Raw genomic sequence first — 21942 nt, 5'->3', positions numbered from 1 at the left:
ACAGGTATAGCTCCAGGATTCTTCCAACCCTTCCTTCAACCACAAAGGCTCTACCTCTATTTGCTTCAATATTGAGATTTTACATCTTTTCAAAGTGCTTTTTCATACATTTCATAATTTTATATTTATTATACATATATAAAACAGGAAAGGCAGATATTATTGTATTTATATTACAAATGAGAATACCGGTTGGGTGTGATGGCTCATACCTGTAATCTCAGCACTTTGAGAGGCTGAGGCAGGAGGACTGCTTGAGCCTAGGAATTTAAGACCAGCCTGGGCAACATAGTGAGACCCCATCGCTAAGAAAAAACAAAAATTAGTCGGGCATAGTGGCATGCCTCTGGTCACAGCTACTCAGGAGGCTGAGGTAGGAGGACTGCTTGAGCCCAGGTGTTCACCAGCACTGCAGTGAGTTGTGGTATCCCACCACTGCACTCCGGCCTGGGCAACAGAGTGAGACCCCAACTCAAAAAAAAGAGAGAGAGAGAATACAAAGGGGGTAAAGAAGAAAAGCAACACCTGTATGGTTTGGGTCATGTACCTCCTCGGGATGGTTACAGTTGAAAGGTTTAAGTTGTAAAGAAAAGGTGAAGTAATGAGTTAATATAAACAGAAGAAAAAGAAACATCATGCAGGGAATTCCACATAAGCGGGAACAGTCTAATGGACTGGGTGAAGGTCTAGAGGTAATACATTTGGGCATGTCATGATAAAGATGATAGAAAAGGATCCTCTCGTTGGAGAAAGGGGAAGGCTGAATGCAAAAGCCCAAAAGAAGCAGAATATCGAATACCTTCAAGGTGGTGACATGCTAGTCTGCAGTTCTACAGAGAGAAGGAATATAAGGAGCTGGTAGTTCAGGAGCATGAATTGTCAACAATGTCCCCTTTTTTTTTTAAGCTTTTAATTTTTATTCATCTCTTCGTCAATTGGAGTGAATCGACAATTTTTTTTATACTTTAAGTTCTATGGTACATGTGGACAACGTGCAGGTTTGTTACATATGCATACATGTGCCATGGTGGTTTCCTGCACCCATAAACTCGTCATTTACATTAGGTATATCTCCGAATGCTATCCCTCCCCCCTGCCCCCACCCCACGACAGACCCTGGTGTATGATGTTCCCCTTCCTGTGTCCAAGTGTTCTCATTGTTCAGTTCCCACCAGTGAGTGAGAACATGCAGTGTTTGGTTTTTCGTCCTTGCGATAGTTTGCTGAGAATGATGGTTTCCAGCTTCATCCATGTCCCTACAAAGGACATGAACTCATCCTTTTTTATGGCTGCATAGTATTCCATGGTGTATATGTGCCACATTTTCTTAATCCAGTCTATCATTGATGGACATTTAGGTTGTTTTCAAGTCTTTGCTATTGTGAACAGTACTGCAATAAACATACGTGTGCATGTGTCTTCATAGCAGCATGATTTATAATCCTTTGGGTATATACCCAGTAATGGGATGGCTGGGTCAAATGGTATTTCTAGTTCCTGATCCTTAAGGAATCGCCACACTGTCTTCCACTATGGTTGATCTAGTTTACAGTACCACCAACAGTGTAAAAGTGTTCCTATTTCTCCACATCCTCTCCAGCACCTGTTGTTTCCTGACTTTTTAATAATCATCATTCCAACTGGTGTAAGATGGTATCTTGTTGTGGTTTTGATTTGCATTTCTCTGATGGCCAGTGATGATGAGCATTTTTTCATGTGTCTGTTGGCTGCATAAATGTCTTCTTTTGAGAACTGTCTGCTCATCTACTTCGCCCACTTTGTGATAGGGCTGTTTTTTTCTTGTAAATTTGTTTGAGTTCTTTGTAGATTCTGGATATTAGCCCTTTGTCAGATGAGTAGATTGCAAAAATGTTTTCCCATTCTGTAGGTTGCCTGTTCACTCTGATGGTAGTTTCTTTTGCTGTGCAGAAGCTCTTTAGTTTAATTAGATCCCATTTGTCAATCTTGACTTTTGTTGCCATTGCTTTTGGTGTTTTAGACATGAAGTCCTTGCCCATGCCTATGTCCTGAATGGTATTGCCTAGGTTTTCTTGTAGGGTTTTTATGGTGTTAGGTCTAACATTTAAGTCTTTAATCTATCCTGAATTAATTTTTGTGTAAGATATAAGGAAGGGATCCAGTTTCAGCTTTCTACATATGGCTAGCCAGTTTTCCCAGCACCATTTATTAAATAGGGAATCCTTTCCCCACTTCTTGTTTTTGTCAGGCTTGTCAAAGATCAGATGGTTCTAGATGTGTAGTATTATTTCTGAGGGCTCTGTTCTGTTCCATTGGTCTATATCTCTGTTTTGGTACCAGTACCATGCTGTTTTGGTTACTGTAGCCTTGTAGCATAGTTTGAAGTAAGGTAGCGTGATGTCTCCAGCTTTATTCTTTTGGCTTAGGATTGATTTGGCAATGTGGGCTCTTTTTTGGTTCCATATGAACTTTAAAATAGTTTTTTCCAATTCTGTGAAGAAAGTCATTGGTAGCTTGATGGGGATGGCAATGAATCTATAAATTATCTTGGGCAGTATGGCCATTTTCATGATATTGATTCTTCCTATCCATGAGCATGGAATGTTCTTCCATTTGTTTGTGTCCTCTTTTATTTCATTGAGCAGTGGTTTGTAGTTCTCCTTGAAGAGGTCCTTCACATCCCTTGTAAGTTGAATTCCTAGGTATTTTATTCTCTTTGAAGCAATTGTGAATGGGGGTTCACTCATGATTTGGCTGTTTGTCTGTTATTGGTGTATAAGAAGGCTTGTGATTTTTGCACATTGATTTTGTATCCTGAGACTTTGCTGAAGTTGCTTATCAGCTTAAGGAGATTTTGGGCTGAGACGATGGGGTTTTCTAAATATACAATCATGTCATCTGCAAACAGGGACAATTTGACTTCCTCTTTCCCTAATTGAATACCCTTTATTTCTTTCTCTTGCCTGATTGCCTTGGCCAGAACTTCCAACACTATGTTGAATAGGAGTGGTGAGAGAGGGCATCCCTGTCTTGTGCCAGTTGTCAAAGGGAATGCTTCCAGTCTTTGCCCATTCAGTATGATATTGGCTGTGGGTTTGTCATAAATAGCTCTTATTATTTTGAGATATGTCCCATCAATACCGAATTTATTGAGATTTTTAGCATGAAGGGTTGTTGAATTTTGTCAAAGGCCTTTTCTGCATCTATTGAGATAATCATGTGGTTTATGTCATTGGTTCTGTTTATATGCTAGATTACATTTATTGATTTGCATATGTTGAACCAACCTTGCATCCCAGGGATGAAGCCCACTTGATCATGGTGGATAAGCTTTTTGATGTGCTGCTGGATTCGGTTTGCCAGTACTTTATTGAGGATTTTTGCATTGATGTTTTCATCAGGGATATTGGTCTAAAATTCTTTTTTTGTTGTGTCTCTGCCAGGCTTTGGCATCAGGATGATACTGGCCTCATAAAATGAGTTAGGGAGGATTCCCTCTTTTTCTATTGATTGGAATCATTTCAGAAGGAATGGTACCAGCTCCTCCTTGTACCTCTGGTAGAATTCGGCTGTGAATCTGTCTGGTCCTGGACTTTTTTTGGTTGGTAAACTATTAATTACTACCGCAATTTCAGAGCCTGTTATTGGTCTATTCAGGGATTCAACTTCTTCCTGGTTTAGTCTTGGGAGGGTGTATGTGTCCAGGAATTTATCCATTTCTTCTAGATTGTCTAGTTTATTTGCATAGAGGTGTTTATAGTATTCTCTGATGGTAGTTTGTATTTCTGTGGGATCGGTGGTGATATCCCCTTTATCATTTTTTATTGCATCTATATGATAAGATCTTCTCTCTTTTCTTCTTTATTAGTCTTGCTAGCAGTTTATCAATTTTGTTGATCTTTTCAAAAAATCAGCTCCTAGATTCCTTAATTTTTTTGAAGGGTTTTTTGTGTTTCTATCTACTTCAGTTCTGCTCCGATCTTAGTTATTTCTTGCCTTCTGCTACCTTTTGAATGTGTTTGCTCTTGCTTGTGATGTTAGGGTGTCAATTTTAGATCTTTCCTGCTTTCTGTTGTGGGCATTTACTGCTATAAATTTCCCTCTACACACTGCTTTAAATGTGTCCCAGAGATTCTGGTATATTGTGTCTTTGTTCTCATTGGTTTCAAAGAACATCTTTATTTCTGCCTTCATTTCATTATGTATCCAGTAGTCATTCAGGAGCAGGTTGTTCAGTTTCCATGTAGTTGAGCGGTTTTGAGTGAGTTTCTTAATCCTGAGTTCTAGTTTGATTGCACTGTGGTCTGAGAGACAGTTTGTTATAATTTCTGTTCTTTTACATTTGCTGAGGAGTGCTTTACTTCCAACTATGTGGTCAATTTTGGAAGAAGTGTCATGTGGTGCTGAGAAAAATGTATATTCTGTTGATTTGGGGTGGAGAGTTCTGTAGATGTCTCTTAGGTCCACTTGGTGCAGAGCTAAGTTCAATTCCTGGATATCCTTTTTAACTTTCTGTCCCATTGATCTGTCTAATGTTGACAGTGGGGTGTTAAAGTCTCCTATTATTATTGTGTGGGAGTTTAAGTCTCTTTGTAGGTCTCTAAGGACTTGCTTTATGAATCTGGGTGCTCCTGTATTGGGTGCATATATATTTAGGATATTTAGGATTGTTGAATTGATCCCTTTACCATTATGTAATGGCCTTCTTTGTCCCTTTTTATCTTTGTTGGTTTAAAGTCTGTTTTATCAGAGACTAGGATTGCAACCCCTGCCTTTTTTTGTTTTCCTTTTGCTTGGTAGATCTTCCTCCATCCCTTTATTTTGAGCCTATGTGTGTCTCTGCATGTGAGATGGGTCTCCTGAATACTGCACACTGATGGGTCTTGACTCTTTATCCAATTTGCCAGTCTGTGTCTTTTAATTGGAGCATTTAGCCTATTTACATTTAAGGTTAATATTGTTATGGGTCAATTTGATCCTGTCATTATGATGTTAGCTGGTTATTTTGCTCGTTAGTTGATGCAGTTTCTTCCTAGCCTCGATTTACATTTTAACATGTTTTTGCAGTGGCCGGTACTGGTTGTTCCTTTCCATGTTTAGTGCTTCTTTCAGGAGCTCTTGTAGGGCAGGCCTGGTGGTGACAAAATCTCTCAGCATTTGCTTGTCTATAAAGGATTTTATTTCTCCTTCACCTATGAAGCTTAGTTTGGCTGGATATGAAACTTTGGGTTGAATATTCTTTTCTTTAAGAATGTTGAATATTGGCCCCCACTCTCTTCTGGCTTGTAGAGTTTCTGCCGAGAGTTCTGCTGTTAGTCTGATGGGCTTCCCTTTGTGGGTAACCTGACGTTTCTCTCTGGCTGCCCTTAACATTTTTTCCTTCATTTCAACTTTGGTGAATCTGACAATTATGTGTCTTGGAGTTGCTCTTCTCAAAGAGTATCTTTGTGGCATTCTCTGTATTTCCTGAATTTGAATGTTGGCCTGCCTTGCTAGGTTGGGGAAGTTCTCCTGTATAATATCCTGCTAAGTGGTTTTCAACTTGGTTCCATTCTCCCCGTCACTTCAGGTACACCAATCAGACATAGATTTGGTCTTTTCACAGTTCCACATTTCTTGGAGGCTTTGTTCATTTCTTTTTACTCTTTTTTCTCTAAACTTCTCTTCTCACTTCATTTTATTCGTTTGATCTTCAATCACTGATACCCTTTCCTCCAGTTAATTGAATCAGCTACTGAAGCTTGTGCATTCGTCACACAGTTCTCGTGCCATGGTTTTCAGCTCCATTAGGTCATTTAAGGACTTCTCTAAACTGGTTATTCTAGTTAGCCATTCATCTCATCTTTTTTCAAGGTTTTTAGCTTCTTTGCGATGGGTTCGACCTTCCTCCTTTAGCTCGGAGAAGTTTGATCGTCTGAAGCCTTCTTCTCTCAACTCATCAAAGTCATTCTCCATCCAGCTTTGTTCCTTTGCTGGTGAGGAGCTGCGTTCCTTTGGAGGGGGAGAGGTGCTCTGATTTTTAGAATTTTCAGCTTTTCTGCTCTGTTTTTTCCCGATCTTCGTGGTTTTATTCTACCTTTGGTCTTTGATGATGGTGACGTACAGATGGGGTTTTTGTGTAGATGTCCTGTCTGTTAGTTTTCCTTCTAACAGTCAGGACCCTCAGCTGCAGGTCTGTTGGAGTTTGCTGGAGGTCCACTCCAAACTCTGTTTGCCTGGGTATCACTAGCGGAGGCTGCAGAACCGCGAATATCACTGAACAGCAAATGTTGCTGCCTGATTGTTCCTCTGGAAGCTTCATCTCAGAGGGGCACACGGTTGGACATGTGAGGTGTCAGTCTGCCCCTACTGGGGGGTGCCTCCCAGTTAGTCTACTCGGGGGTCAGGGACCCACTTGAGGAGGCAGTCTGTCCATTCTCAGATCTCAAACTCTGTGCTGTGAGAACCACTACTCTCTTCGAAGCTGTCAGACAGGGACATTTAAGTCTGCAGAGGTTTTGCTGCCTTTTGTTTGGCTAAGCCCTGCCCCTGGAGGTGGAGTCTACAGAGGCAGGCAGGCAGGCCTCCCTGAGCTGTGGTGGGCTCCACCCAGTTCAAGCTTCCTGGCCGCTTTGTTTACCTACTCAAGCCTCAGCAATGGCGGGTGCCCCTCCCCCAGCCTTGCTGCTGCCTTGCAGTTCAATCTCAGACTGCTGTGCCAGTGGTGAGCAAGGCTCCGTTGGTGTGGGACCCTCCGAGCCAAGCATGGGATATAATCTCCTGGTGTGCCATTTGCTAGGACCATTGGAAAAGCACAGTATTAGGGTGGGAGTGACCCGATTTTCCAGGTGCCGTCTGTCACAGCTCCCTTGGCTAGGAACGGGAATTCCCTGACCCCTTGCACTTCCCGGGTGAGGCGATGCCTCGCCCTGCTTTGGCTCACGCTTGGTGGGCTGCACCCACTGCCCTGCACCCACTGTCCGACAAGCCCCAGTGAGATGAACCCAGTACCTCAGTTAGAAATGCAGAAATCACCTGTCTTCTGCATCACTCACACTGGGAGCTGTAGACTGGAGCTGTTCCTATTTGGCCATCTTGGAACCGCACCCCAACAATGTCCCCTTTTAATAAATATATTATTCCTAATGGAGAATACAGGAGAGAAAAAACTTATGTGAATGAATTGCTTGTGCTGCTATTATTATCAGTGGAATGGTTAAGATCACAGGTTCTACAGACAAAATTTGTCTATGTTCCAATCTTGGCTCTCTTTTCCTTGTTGTATAACTTTAGGCAACTTACTTAATAACTTCATTTTGCTTTAAGTTCCTCATCTATAAAATGGAGATAATAAATAAAAAGTCCCTGGTATGTAATAATCCATGCAACCAGTATTTGAGCATCTACCATGTGCAAGGCACTGTTACCTATTATTTCTACTAAGCTGAATTCAAGGGATTCTGTAATTGCTACAGCTGCACTGTGGTGTAGAATTATTTTCCCTACTTGTAAAACAAAGTACTCTCAAGTATTAATAAATGACATGAATATTTAAGTATTCCTTTATGTATTTAAATAATTAAGATTAATTATCTCATAGCTGGTAACAATAAAGGTTTTCCTATAGACTATAAGCTCCTCAAGAAAAGGTACCATGTTTCATACTTAAATATCCTGTAGTATCTTAATAGATTCAAAGATCTAAGAGACACTAAAAATTATAATAAATGTAAGTAGAAAAGAGTAATGAACATGATATAAAGAAAAATGTGATTTACCTTTGTCTAATATAAAAGTTGATAAAATCAAAGGTTTGATTTACTCAGGATAAAAGTAAATGGCAAAAAAAGATACTTGATGAGAGCAGTCGTATCACTCAAGCATACTATTGTTAATGACACAAAGGTTCATGGTCAATTAGCAAGGTTGCTTAGAATGTGGTAGGTGTAAGTAGAGTAAGAGTTCAATCACCGATTGAACTAGCTGCTTTACTCCATTCAAGGTAACAACCACAGCCCTTTACATCACCACGTTACACATAGATGTTCCTGATTTAAGTGTGAACAGACAAGTGCAGTTTTATTACCAATGCTCCCAAAATAAATGTTAGTAGATGGTTAGTGGCAAACATTATGTTAAATATGTTAACAACATATTTTATGGCTAGAGAAAAACCTTTACTGTTGTAACCAGCAGCCCTAAACTGTGAGTTTAAAATAAGTAAATTTTGAATAAGTTCCGATGCAAGTACACAGTAGAAAACAAGAATAATAAATAATTATTCAAGTCCATAGGCCAGATGGTCTTTGACTTAACTTATTGAACAAAATAACTTATTGAATTCATAATTTCCACTGTGGAAAAATATTCAAAAACATGAGATAATAATTAAAACAACTATGGATACTGAAGGATATAAAAATAAATCTAGTTGTTTCAGTAATTAACATCTTAAAAAATTATGAAATTAATTCAAAGGTAAAATATATCCTACAGAACCCTAAAGATTTCATCCAAATTCATATTTATAGGATGTTTGACTGATATTTATGTTGTTTTGTAGTACAGAGTTTAACATCAGAATAACAAAAGGAAATCTTTCATGCTCAACTGATTTTTTTAATTTTTTTTATGGGTACATAGGTGTATATATTTATGGGGTACATGAAATGTTCTGATACAGGTATGCAGTGTGCAATAGTCACATCATAGAAAATGGGGTACCCATCCCCTGAAGGATTTATCATTTGTGTTATAAAAAATCCAATTACACTCTTTTAGTTATTTTTAAATATACAATTAAGTTATTGACAATAATCACCCTGTTGTGCTATCAAATACTATGTCTTATTCATTCTTTCTAGTTTCCTTGTACCCATTAACCACACCCATGTTCCCCCCGCCCCGCCCCTCACTACATTTCCCAGCCTCTGGTAACCATCATTCTACTCTCTATCTCCATGAGTTCAATTATTTTGATTTTTAGATCCCACAAATAAATGAGAACTGTGATGTTTATCCTTCCGTGCCTGGCTTATTTCACTTAACATAATAACCTCTAGTTCTATCCATGTTTTTGCAAATGACAGTATCTTATTCTTCTTCGTGGCTGAACAGTACTCCATTGTGTATGGGTACCACATTTTCTTTATCCATTCATCTGTTGATGGACACTTGGGTTGCTTTCAAATCTTGGCTATTGTGAACAGTGCTGCAACAAACATGGGAGTGCAGATATCTCTTCAATATACTGATTTCTTTTCCTTTGGGTGTATACCCAGCAGTGGGATTGTCAATTGAGTCTACTTTTTTAAAAAGATACTAATCATATTGGCTTTAAAATAATGTATACCTTTCTTTACACAATAGGGTTTCTAACAGCTTGCTTTAACGGTGCTTTCTTGTTCACTAAGTTTCAAAGGAAAATCAGCAATAATTCCTTGAAGTTTTGATTTTCCTATATTTTTTCCTACAGCAATGTACACCTGGATGAAATAGATATCCACATGCCTTAAAAAGTAAATTACTGGATAGGGGCCAGGCACGGTGGCTCACGCCTGTAATCCCAGCACTTTGGGAGGCCGAGGCAGGCAGATTACAAGGTCAGGAGATCGAGACCATCCTGGTTAACACGGTGAAACCGTCTCTACTAAAAATACAAAAAATTAGCCGGGCATGGTGGTAGGTGCCTGTAATCCCAGCTACTCAGGAGGCTGAGGCAGGAGAACGGCGTGAGCCTGGGGGATGGAGCTTGCAGTGGGCCGAGATTGCACCACTGCACTCCAGCCTGGGTAACAGAGAGAGGCTCTGTCTCAAAAAAAAAAAAAAAAAAAATTATTGATAGCTTGTTTTACACTAGTGATCTGTTCTAGGTTCACTCCTAAAATGCAATGTCCTATTGATAAAAGGTATATGGGTAAAACTTATATTTGGATAAAATAGCTTTTAATTCTCTACATAAAGATTGGTTTTCTTAAAGTTTTTTCCTCTTCCAGATTACAAAATGTGACAAATGTCTATGTTTTTCTACATTTTTCAACAATTGAAAACGTGGCGCTGTTATAATCAGCTAAATCTTGTAGGAGATACTCTAAAATGCATCAATTCCTATTACAATTATTGCTGTGAGACAACAGGGAGGTGGGGAGGAGAAGAGTATAGAAAATCAGTATATGACTGACAAAAGTAAAAGCTAGTAATTTCTTACATCTTTCTTTTTCTTTTATATATTAATTACTTAATCTCAAGAGCATAATAAATTAAAATCAGAGACCTCAGGAAAAGATCTTCATGGAAAAATATGCTTTTGATTTTATAGACTTTATAAGCCTTTAAATATCCTGAACTTTTAGTACACTGTCTGTTTTCTAACCATTTTATTCAAAGCTATTAGTGCAGCAAATAAACAGCAATGCTTTGATCTCATTAAATTACAACTTACAGTTCCTGGAGTCATAAATATTGCGCTCTTTTCTCCTTCACCCCTCCCTTTCTGGTATGGGGTAGTCTGTTTAATATCACTATCTCCTTGAGTGCTCTGACATTTACTCAGACAAATAGCAGAGGTTATGAATGCTGCTCATAGATAGTATCAGGAATTCTTCATGATTGCCATAATGGTGAACTCAGCATTCAGAATGGTAATACCTAGTTTTTATCTAACCACTAAGTTTGCTCTGTTTAACTTTGCTCCAAAGAAAAAAAAAAGGAATTCCATCTTATCACAAACCAATAACAACTGTTCTGGACAAAATCATAGAACAGTATAATAAAAATGGAAATTATCTTTGGGAGAATTAGCAATTAGAAGTTTTAAATAAGTGATATAACCAATGTTACAAAATTTGATTCTCTTCTGAAAGTTAAAAAAAAAAAAAAACAAGCTTTTCCCAAAGTTAAAAATCAAAGCTACATAAGATATATGAAATTTAAAATTAGTGTACTTAGAATGTCTACAATATTAAAAACTGGCTCTGAATATTTATTTTAAAATTCTCACCCTTTCAGTTACTTGAACTTTGAAGTTGCAAAGGTAATTAAATTTTCTCACTTTACCCTTCTATAACAGTCTGTCTTCCAAGAACAACTTTGCAGCATGAACACTGACACTAATGGTTTCTAGAGTGACAGAGACCACCACTGCATGACATGTTAGTACATTTAGGTAGCCCTAGCCTAGGCTCCAAGACCTGAGAGAAACAGGCTAGTGTTCTCATGAGCAACACCATTCTTCTCACGCATAGAAAGACATTCTGCACCTTCTTACATAAATCCACTAAGGGTATCTCTCCATGAATCTACATGAGCCTCATCTCCATCTATAGGTCAGAGTCTTAAATTGTGCATTAGAAATATAATAGGCAGGCCGGGCATGGTGACTCACACCTGTAATCCCAGAACTTTGGGCGGGCAGATCACTTGAGGTCAGGAGATTGAGACCAGCCTGGCCAACATGGTGAAACCCCATCTCTACTAAAAATACAAAAATTAGCTAGACATGGTGGTGCATGCCTGTAGTCCCAGCTACTTGGAAGGCTGAGGCAGGAGAACGGCTTGAACCCAGGAGGCGGAGGTTGCAGTGGGCCGAGATTGCGCCACTGCATTCCAGCCTGGGCAACAGAGCGAGACTCCATCTAAAGAAAAAAGAAATATAATAGTCTATTATGTTACAATGAAACATCTGTTTTCATTTAATGCAAAAAATTAGTACAGAATTTATGAGGCATATTTTCATACGAATGCATAAACTAACTGTATAAAAGCTTATTGATATTTTAATCACCAAATTAATATGAATGTTACTTATTACTAAAGTCATTGTCAAAAATATTAAAACATAAATGAACCAAAGAGACATCAATGAAAATGTGTTTATTCATATCTACTAATTTAATAGTTATTTATATTTGTATTTGAAGTTTATACTGATAGAAATGAATGGTCCTTTTAATAATTCTTACTTGGGATTCCAAACAGATTTTTTTATTTTTTTGAGACAGGGTCTCGCTCTTTCACCCAGGCTGGAGTGCAGTGGCGCGATCTCTGCTCACTGCAGGCTCCGCCCCCCGGGGTTCACGCCATTCTCCTGCCTCAGCCTCCTGCGTAGCTGGGACTACAGGCGCCTGCCACCTCGCCCGGCTAATTTTTTGTATTTTTAGTAGAGACGGGGTTTCACCGTGTTAGCCAGGATGGTCTCCATCTCCTGACCTTGTGATCCGCCCGCCTCGGCCTCCCAAAGTGCTGGGATTACAGGCGTGAGCCACCGCGCCCGGCCACAGATTTTTTAAATTATAGCTTTTTCTCTTTATATTAAAAAGAGCCACCTCTAATTTTCGAGGATGTATCTAAAAAGAAATGTTTTCTACGTATATATTAATTGTACTCTTAAGTAGTTTGCTAAATAGACATAAGACTTTTAAGGGCCAGAAACATGATTATCACCACCCATCCTAATGTTCTGTACTGAAATACACCTATGCTTTTACTTTCTGATCCCTCAGGTATAAGAATGAAGTCCAAGGAATATATAACCAATTTATTGGCAGTTGTAACAGTGAAGATATACATATCACAGTCAATAGTATTATAATATCAATGGTCTTCAAACTCTGGCTTAGCATTTAGAAGGTACTGCTATCCAAAATATACAAAGAATTCTTAAAACTCAACAATAAGAAAACAAACAACCCAATTAAAAAATGGGCCCAAGGCCTGAACAGACACTTTAACAAAAAATATACACAGATGACAAGTAGGTATATGAAAATATGTTCAACATCATATGTCTTTAGGGAATTGCAAATCAAAACAAGATACCACTACACACCAATGAGAATGACCAACATCCAAAACACTGACAACATCAAATGCTAGTGAGGATGTGATAGTGAGGGAAGTTGTGCATGTGTGAGGACAGGAAGTATACAGGAACTCTGTACTTTCTACTCAGTTTTGCTGTGAACCTAAAACTGCTCTAAAAATAGTTAATTAAAATATATTAAATCATATTAAAATAGTGAAAGTCTATGTATATATAAAGGTATAAATGCTTGGATTTTTGGTATTTTTTTCCTTTTAAAAATAGGATCCTTTAGCGTCAAGACGACAACATTGACCCAAATTAGAATTCATTTCATTCATATTCATTTATCTCTGGAGTCCAAAATATACAACTAAAAAATATAGGTGAGGTTTAGAGTGCAATCTTTGACTGTGAAACAACTTTCTCTGTACTGAATCAACTAGCCTATACAAAATTGAATTCCTAACTTTGGCCTCACTAATGTTTTACCCTAAACAAGTGTATGTCAGAATCCCAACAAAAACAGATGGCAAACATAAACTAGGATAACCTGAAGATGGGTTTATTTGCAAAGGTGCAGGGAGGATATAAAGGAACCACAAGGGATGGCGCAAGTTCCACTGACTAGCAGCACTGTAGCTGTCACCACCTCTAGACCCAGAAGGTCAAGAAGAGAGGTTACTGGAACCCCAAAAGGAGAGAGTATCATGTAGATTAGGCCAATTTAAGAGAAGTAGTGATCTGTTGAGGCACATGGCCAGCCTGAAGTTACCTCAGAGGGAAGGAACAGGGGGAATAAATACCCTGATTCACTCTCTTCTTCCTCCCATCTCCTGCCTAGGCTCTCCACTGGCCCAGCTCAACAGGAAGTCAGAAGATGTGGAAGCCCATTGATGCAACCCATATACATAAGCCTTCAAAAGGTAAGTATAGATCTGGAGGGGCAAACAGAAGATTTTTTTGCATACCAATATAATAAATAACTACAAATTAAGTGCATTTTAAATAGTACTCAGTAAATATTATTTCAAAATATTTATGGAGTGCCAGTAAACATAGGTACTTAATTCTCTCAGAGGTAGGGAGGTGGTCCTAAAATGATTCAAAGCAATATCGAGAGAGGGATTGGAAGGGAGTGGGAAAAGGAAAACAGATGTCATTCTCTATAGAAAGAACAAAGCCTTACCTACTTCTTCCTCTTGTACCAACTCTCCCTTTGTGTCAGTTGGAATATTTTTAGTTGCAAATCATGGAAAACTGAATTGGCCCTAACCAACCTGGCTTAAATAATGGGAACTTACTGGTTCACATAATTTAAATGTCTAGAGGTAGGACAAGAAGCAGGGTTGGTTGATCCAGTTACTCAATAATGTCATCAAAGAACAGGTTTCTTTATGTCATACCAATCTGGCATCTACATTGTCAGGTTCCTATTTTTTGGCTTTTCTCATGGTTGTAGGCTGACTGCCACCCACGATAGAGGTTATGTTCTTCCTAGTTTATAATCAGAAGCTAGCTAAAGTCATTTATCCATTCCTGAACCAATGCCTATGGTTAGAGGAAAGAAACATGTTTGTGTTCTCCTGCCAATTTGGGGCTCAGCTCTAAAGCTGGAGACATCAAAACAAAAATCTAGATAAGGTTAGGAGGAAGGCAAGGGGATACTGAAGCTCAGCAAGCAACAAATAAATGTTCAATTCACAGCTTCATTCATGATGCTCCAGCCATATCAGACTTTTTAGGTCCTCAAATATACTAAACTCTTTCCTGTCTCAAGGCTTTTGCACATGCTATTCCCCTTGCCTGAAATCTTACTCCCTTCCCTCCTCCACCCTCTTACCCCCAATCTAATAAAGTCACCTGTGATGGCATCACATCTTTTACTTTTTCTTCAGCTTATTTATAATAGTTTTACATTATTTAGTCTGTGTAATTATTTGTTTTATCTAACTCCATCACCAGACTCTAACTTTCATACAAGTAGAAACATGTTTTATTTTCTTCATAGCTGTATCCTTAGTGCCACATAGCACCCAGTATATAAAAGTCACTCAGTAAATATTGAATGAATGGTGCTAATAAGGATGACATACAATGAATCCTTATAAGGTATTCATGTCACCATAAAAATGCATGCTACTGGTCACAAGTCAAAGAAATAATATTTTGAATGGACTGCAACAAATGCACTAATTACCTTTACTGGAATCATAACTCAAAATTTATGCATCTGTATTGAAAACAATTCATCCTTCTACCAAAAAATTCTACCCAACTGTCCTCTAGTAATAGCCCATAAGACTATTTTAGATTATAATTTTTACTTAGTAGTGTGAAACTATATCAATCATACCTTCTTTAAACTGCATATTTCAGCTTCTTGTTTTTTATTTAAAGCTGAAAGTCTTTTGTTTGATTGTATTGCTTCCCGTACTGCAACATGAAAGACACTTAAGAAAGCATTATATTCAATGTATATTTCAAAGAAAGTATCATTAAGATAAACAGGGAAAACAGTAACAATGCAATATATATGTTATTTAATTTAGGTAACAGTTATTAACTGCCATTTACTATTATCAGTATTATCATAGAAATTCAGTGTATTCATAGTAAATAAGTCCATTCAAACATTCTCTACCTGAATATGTATATTTAAATAAGATAGCACATACCATTTTGTTCTAACTTTTCATGACTCTCTTTTACCAATCCAAATTGACCTGTTATTGTGGCATAATATTTCTCAATTTCACTCAGTTGCTTATGATAGTCTTCTTTAGCCAGAAGATGTAACTGGACCTTTTGTTCCTATTTTGAAGAGTAATTTTAAATGTTATACATATAACCCGCACACACACCCATGCACAACAAATATGTCAAATATATTGTGGTAAACAACTATTATTAGTAATATAATATAAATAAATGTCATTTAAAAGTACTCTCTGAGTAAACTGTAAGGAGGACATATTAGTTAGGAGATATTTCTAAATCTATGTAAAACTAAAGCAAACATATCTTTCCTGTAGCAAAATAGTCACTTCAGGTTTCCCTTGTTTGCAATTTCTCTTTCAAAATCTTTTTATAAAAAATGTTAATCAGCCTAACACTAAGAAAAGTGAGGAGAAAATTAAAGCAATACTTTTGGTACTTTAGGAGATATTTTTTCTTTCTCTAAATCATTTGAATAATCAGGACCTATCTAGATCACTGTTTTGATTCTTTGCCCTTTCAATTTGCTAGAATAATTTCAGTGTGCATTACCAAAATTCAAGTAATTTTTCTGAGACTGATTTTAATTAATATAGTACCTTCTCACTGCATTAAGAAATGAAATGATGAGGCAGGAAGAATGCTCGAGGCCAGGAGTTTGAGACCAGCCTAGGCAACATAGCAAGACCCCATCTCTACAAAAATAAAACAAGTTAGCTGGGCATGGTGGCACATGCCTGTAGTCCTAGCTACTTGGGAGGTTGAGGTGGGAGGATTGCTTAAGGCTAGGAGTTTAAGGCTGCAGTGAGCTATGTTCAGCCACTGAACTCCAGCCCAGGTGACAAAGCAAGACCCCATCTCTAAAAGAGAAAAAGAAATGAAATGACAAGGATATCTCTCAGTGACAGGGAGGCAACATAGGATAGTAGATAGTTTACTTAAACTGGAGACATAATTGGTAAAAATTAGACCTCACTTATATAGTATTATATGGGCCTCCACTGCTTTCAGCTAAAGGAACTACTCTCACCATACCTGGGAATATGACTTTTAACTCTTAAAAAATAAATATTATGTTAATAAAATCAATAACACTTGTTAGAAGTTTTTTATCTTCACTTGACATTAGCAGAATCATTAATTGGTTTCACAACTTTCATTCATTTTTTTTTCCCAACTGCTTCACCTTCTATGATGAGCAGTTCTAAACAAAGAACAGTATAGGTCCATGAACTGGCACTCAATAATTGTTTTCTGAATGAACTGTTGTTGTCTTGTAGAGTTTTAATAGTAAAAATTTGATTTTGCCTAGCAGCATCCATTTCCCTTACCTAACAGCACCACAATTTACTTTATTGAAATACTTTTTCTTCATTACAACATGGACTAAACTTCATTACAACATGGACTAAACATTACAACAGGACTAAATTCAGGGGTCCTATTCTTCCCTAATTAAGAGAAGGGCATGCTACTCAAAATAAACCAATTGATAGCTACTTTCTTGGAATTTGAATCTTGAGCAAAAAGACTATACAAAACTAGAGGTAGTGATCCTATCCGAACTGATATGAGACCTCTGTTGTGGGTCCCTACATCCTGCCTCACAAACTCTGGAATTACTCTGGGTCCCTGTTCATTCTCAAACAATTCTTTATTCTCTGGTTGACTGTGAATGCCTCCCCTAAATTTCCTTTTATATAAGTTAGCCAGAGCCATTTCTTATTGCTTAAAACCAAAGTACAGGCCAGGCGCAGTGGCTCACACCTGTAATTCCAGCACTTTGAGAGGACAAGGTGGGTGGATCACAAGGTCAAGAGTTCGTGACCATCCTGACCAACATGGTGAAACCTTGTCTCTACCTAAAATACAAAAATTAGCCAGGCAGGGTGGTGCACACCTGTAATCCCAGCTACTCAGGAGGCTGAGACAGAAGAATCACTTGAACCCAGGAGGCAGAGGTTGCAGTGAACCAAGATCGCGACACTGCACTCCAGCCTGGGCAAAAGAGCAAGATTCCATCAAAAAAAAAAAAAAAAAAAAAAAAAACAATCAGTAAACTATCGCAAGGACAAAAAACCAAACACTGCATGTTCTCACTCATAGGTGGGAACTGAACAATGAGAACTCATGGACACAGGAAGGGGAACATCACACTCTGGGGACTGTTGTGGGGTGGGGGGAGGGGGGAGGGACAGCATTAGGAGATATACCTAATGCTAAATGACGAGTTAATGGGTGCAGCAAATCAACATGGCACATGGATACATATGTAACAAACCTGCACATTGTGCACATGTACCCTAAAACCTGAAGTATAATAATAAAAAATAAAAATAAAAGTAAAAATAAAAATAAAAATAAATAAAAATAAAAACAAACAAACAAAAAAAACACAACCAAAGTACAGACCGAGCACGGTGGCTCAGGCCTGTAATCCCAGCACTTTGGGAGGTGGAGGCAGGCAGATCATTTGAAGTCAGGAGTTCGAGACCAGCCTGGCCAACATAGTGAAACCCTGTCTCTACTAAAAATACAAAAATTAGCCAGACGTGGTGGCAGGCGCCTGTAATCCCAGCTACCTGGGAGGCTGAGGCAGCAGAATCGCTTGAACCCTGGGGGCAAAGGTTGCAGTGAGCTAAGATCGCACCACTGCACTCCAGCCTGGGCACTAGAGTGAGACTGGCTAGTCTGCCTATGTTTAAATCTTGTTTCTGCAACTTACTGTGACCTTGGGTAAATTATCTACCCTATTTTTAGGAAGAAGTTTATAATAGTATTTCACTCGTAGGGTTGCTGTGAGGATAAAATGAATTAATATAAAGCACTAAACATGAAGCCCATCATATAAAAATCACAATAAAATGATTGTTATTATTCCTTAACTGGTAAAAGTATCAATAGTTTTAATTAACTTTTATTTAGAAGAAGCATGGCCTTTTTTTTTTTTTTTTTTTTTTTTTGAGACGGAGTCTTCCTCTGTCGCCCAGGCTGGAGTGCAGTGGCGCAATCTCGGCTCACTGCAAGCTCCGCCTCCCGGGTTCACGCCATTCTCCTGCCTCAGCCTCTCTGAGCAGCTGGGACTACAGGCGCCCGCCACCACGCCCGGCTAATTTTTTGTATTTTTTAGTAGAGACGGGGTTTCACCGTGGTCTTGATCTCATGACCTCGTGATCCGCCCGCCTCGGCCTCCCAAAGTGCTGGGATTACAAGCGTGAGCCACCATGCCCGGCCAGCATGGCCTTTTAAAAAATATTCATGAAGGGCTGGGTCATGGTGGCTCATGCCTGTAATCCCAGCACTTTCGGAGGCCAAGGTGGAAGGATCACAAGGTCAGGAGTTCAAGACCAGCCTGGCCAACATGGTGAAACCCGTCTCTACTAAAAATACAAAAATTAGCCAGGCATGGTGGCACACACCTGTAATCTCAGCTACTGGGGAGGCTGAGGCAGGAGAATTGCTTAAATCCAGGAGGCAGAGGTTGCAGTGAGCTGAGATCATGCCACTGCACTCTGGCCTGGGTGACAGAGCAAGGATCCGTCACAAAAAATATATATATATATATACATATATATATATATATACACACACACACACACACACACGAAGAACACACATTACAATTTAAGTTGTACCTAAGTATATTATCTTGGCAAGTCTGATGACAGTCTTAACTTTTTCAAAACTATTTTTTAATGATTTTAAACATGATATATTATTGGTAATAATTATGATATATCAGTTGAAAATTTCTCATGTATGTCATCAGGCTTTTCACTACTTATTTAATTGTGCAGCAGTTATAAATGCAAACAAGTTGATAAATGTACTTAGTCCTGGAGAGCTTATGCCTACCTGGGTAGTTACTATTATTAGTAATGGTGAGCAATAATGAACCATATTTCTTTCTTCTAAAATACCCCTTAATTTCTGATTGAGAGAATTACATTAGCTCTCAGCAGATGTCTAGAAACCTAACACAATTTCACTGAAAACTGGGTTAATGGCATTTTTTCAATTCAAGGAAGTTTTTATTTTTTATTTATTTTTTTGGAGATGGAGTCTCTCTCTGTCACCCAGGGTGGAGTGCTGTGGCACGATCTCGGCTCACTGCAACCTCCGCCTCCCGGGTTCAGGCAATTCTCCAGCCTCAGCCTCCCGAGTAGCTAGGACTACAGGTGCATGCTGCCACGCCCAGCTAATTTTTTGTATTTTAGTAGAGACGGGGTTTCACCATGTTGCCCAGGCTGGCCTCGAACTCCTGAACCCAGGCAATCCACCCACCTTGGCCTCCCAAAGTGCTAGGATTACAGGTGTGAGCCACTGTGCCCGGCCAATTCAAGGAAGTTTTAATTTTTGATTCTAATCAACATTTATGTAGCCTTCATTAGAATACTCTCTACTACATAATATATGATCCCACAAAAGCTTTCTTAACCTTTCAGCTAAACAGTGATGAATAAAATAAGTAGTCAATGCCTACAAAGGTTAAAAATTCTGTTAACTAAAAATGTAGCAAAGATCAAAGGAGATTTCATGCATAGAGCTTTATATACATTAGAGTAATTTCTGATACACTCTTCCAACATCCTTTGAGGCAAAAGTTGAATTTAATGAAAATGCAGTTTCATTGCATTTGCTTGCATGACATAATTCTGATTTTCAAACACATTAGCCTATTCAATGGCCATGATATATAACATTAAGACTTCTAAATCACATGGGCACCTACAGCTTATTAGCCCATATATGCCCATATGAAAGTAGTTTACTACCCTGATTTAGTTTTGAAAATGAGATGAAGAGGTCCATTGTCCAGTTTGCCACTAATTTCATGACTATCAACAAATAGTTTAAATTCTCTGAAAAGCAACAACAAAAAGTAATTGGTAATAACACTTTAGAGATGTAAGAATATTTTAAAGAATACAAATAAATTGATTTTTACTATTATTAAAACTTTAATGTATTATAAGGCTATTTTATTGAGATGATTAAGAAGTAGTTAAGTACATACTGTTTGGTTCTTTTTATCTGCATGAATCGACTCAAATTATTTTCCCTTTTACACAGTTTTACTATCAAATGCAAAGACAGTCTACAAAACATGTCAGCATTCATTGCTTTCTAAACACATGTACACCTCATTTTAAACAAATCTAATCTATGAAAGTCAAGATTGGCCGGGCGCGGTGGCTCACGCTTGTAATCCCAGCACTTTGGGAGGCCGAGGCGGGCGGATCACGAGGTCAGGAGATCGAGACCACGGTGAAACCCCGTCTCTACTAAAAAATACAAAAAATTAGCCGGGCGTGGTGGCGTGGGCCTGTAGTCCCAGCTACTCAGAGAGGCTGAGGCAGGAGAATGGTGTGAACCTGGGAGGCGGAGCTTGCAGTGAGCCGAGATTGCACCATTGCACTCCAGCCTGGGCGACAGAGCAAGATTCTGTCTCAAAAAAAAACAAAAAAGAAAGTCAAGATTAGAGGAAGAATAGCATATCCATAATTATATGTATGTGTGTAGTCTAAAAGCTTACTTTAAAGCCTTGAAGCATTTAAAATGGGAATAATGTAAAAATATTTGCACACAACTTTTTAGAAATGTATTTACTGATAAAATGCACAGCTTCACATTTCTCCCTTTTTCTTTTTACTTAAGGAGACTGATTTGAAAACTTCTGGAGATAAAATTAGTTTCCCTTAAAACAGTTTGTTAAGAGTAAATTTTAGAGGAAAAGATAACATCAAAATATAAATTTAACACATTCATTTCCAATTTTGTAACTAATCTTCTAATTTCTTCAATATGAACCCAAACTAAATCAATGGAGTTATAAAACTCAATTTTCAAAAACCTATGGCATCTTTCTTAAGATATCCTTACCTTTTCAGTTGCAAATATAAGGCATAGATTACTTTAAAAACCTAAAGTCATGCTGCTAATATACGTGTGTAAATATATACATAATATTTATGATCATGAAGTTACTTCCAGATAAGTCTTCAGTTTAAAAATATTCTACTCTGAAAGAATGTGGTTATTCTTAATCTATCAAAACTTTCAATATTGAAATTGCTTTAATTTCATAAAGAAAAAAATCTTTCTTATAAATCTTTTATTTAGAGGAAAATGATATACAGAAGAGAAATACAATATGACAATGGTTTGATAAGTTTACTTCCTTCATTAAGCTGTATTAGCTATTCAGTTTCACAACACAGACACCTATAAATTCAATTATTACCCAACATGGTCATCTATGTAGTAATCACTAAACACAGCAGGAAAAATCTGTATCAATCACCAGATCACAATGATGGTGAATGCAATGTCCTAAGATTTCTCTCTCACGTTTTTATTGCATCCTTTTCATTGGTAATGATTGTGATTTTTTCAAAGGGGAGGTACTTTTAGGGATGGAAAAATCGTTTGATTTGTGATTATGTTAATTTATCTCAGAACATATC

The 21942-nt window shown here is 38.1% G+C and overlaps 1 protein-coding gene across 3 annotated transcripts in view; it reads right to left on the bottom strand.

Annotated features, from left to right (window-relative positions):
- CCDC73 (coiled-coil domain containing 73) overlaps positions 1–21942 on the bottom strand; it is a 180291-nt gene that overhangs the window by 58196 nt on the left and 100153 nt on the right. For 2 of the 3 annotated variants that reach the window (XM_058446414.1, XM_058446416.1), the window contains 2 exons: positions 15436–15571; positions 15114–15193 (listed from right to left, as the gene is read on the bottom strand). The exons of the other annotated variant lie outside the window; for it this stretch is intronic. In XM_058446414.1, coding sequence (XP_058302397.1) covers positions 15114–15193; positions 15436–15571 — 216 coding nt within the window. The remainder of the gene's footprint in view (positions 1–15113; positions 15194–15435; positions 15572–21942) is intronic. 3 annotated transcript variants of the gene reach the window in all.

The sequence above is a fragment of the Hylobates moloch genome, unplaced genomic scaffold, assembly GCF_009828535.3.
Source record: "Hylobates moloch isolate HMO894 unplaced genomic scaffold, HMol_V3 SCAFFOLD_11, whole genome shotgun sequence".
NCBI lineage: Eukaryota > Metazoa > Chordata > Mammalia > Primates > Hylobatidae > Hylobates > Hylobates moloch.
The sequence above is the reverse complement of the archived record's forward strand: the minus strand, read 5'-3'. Positions and strand labels throughout refer to the sequence as shown.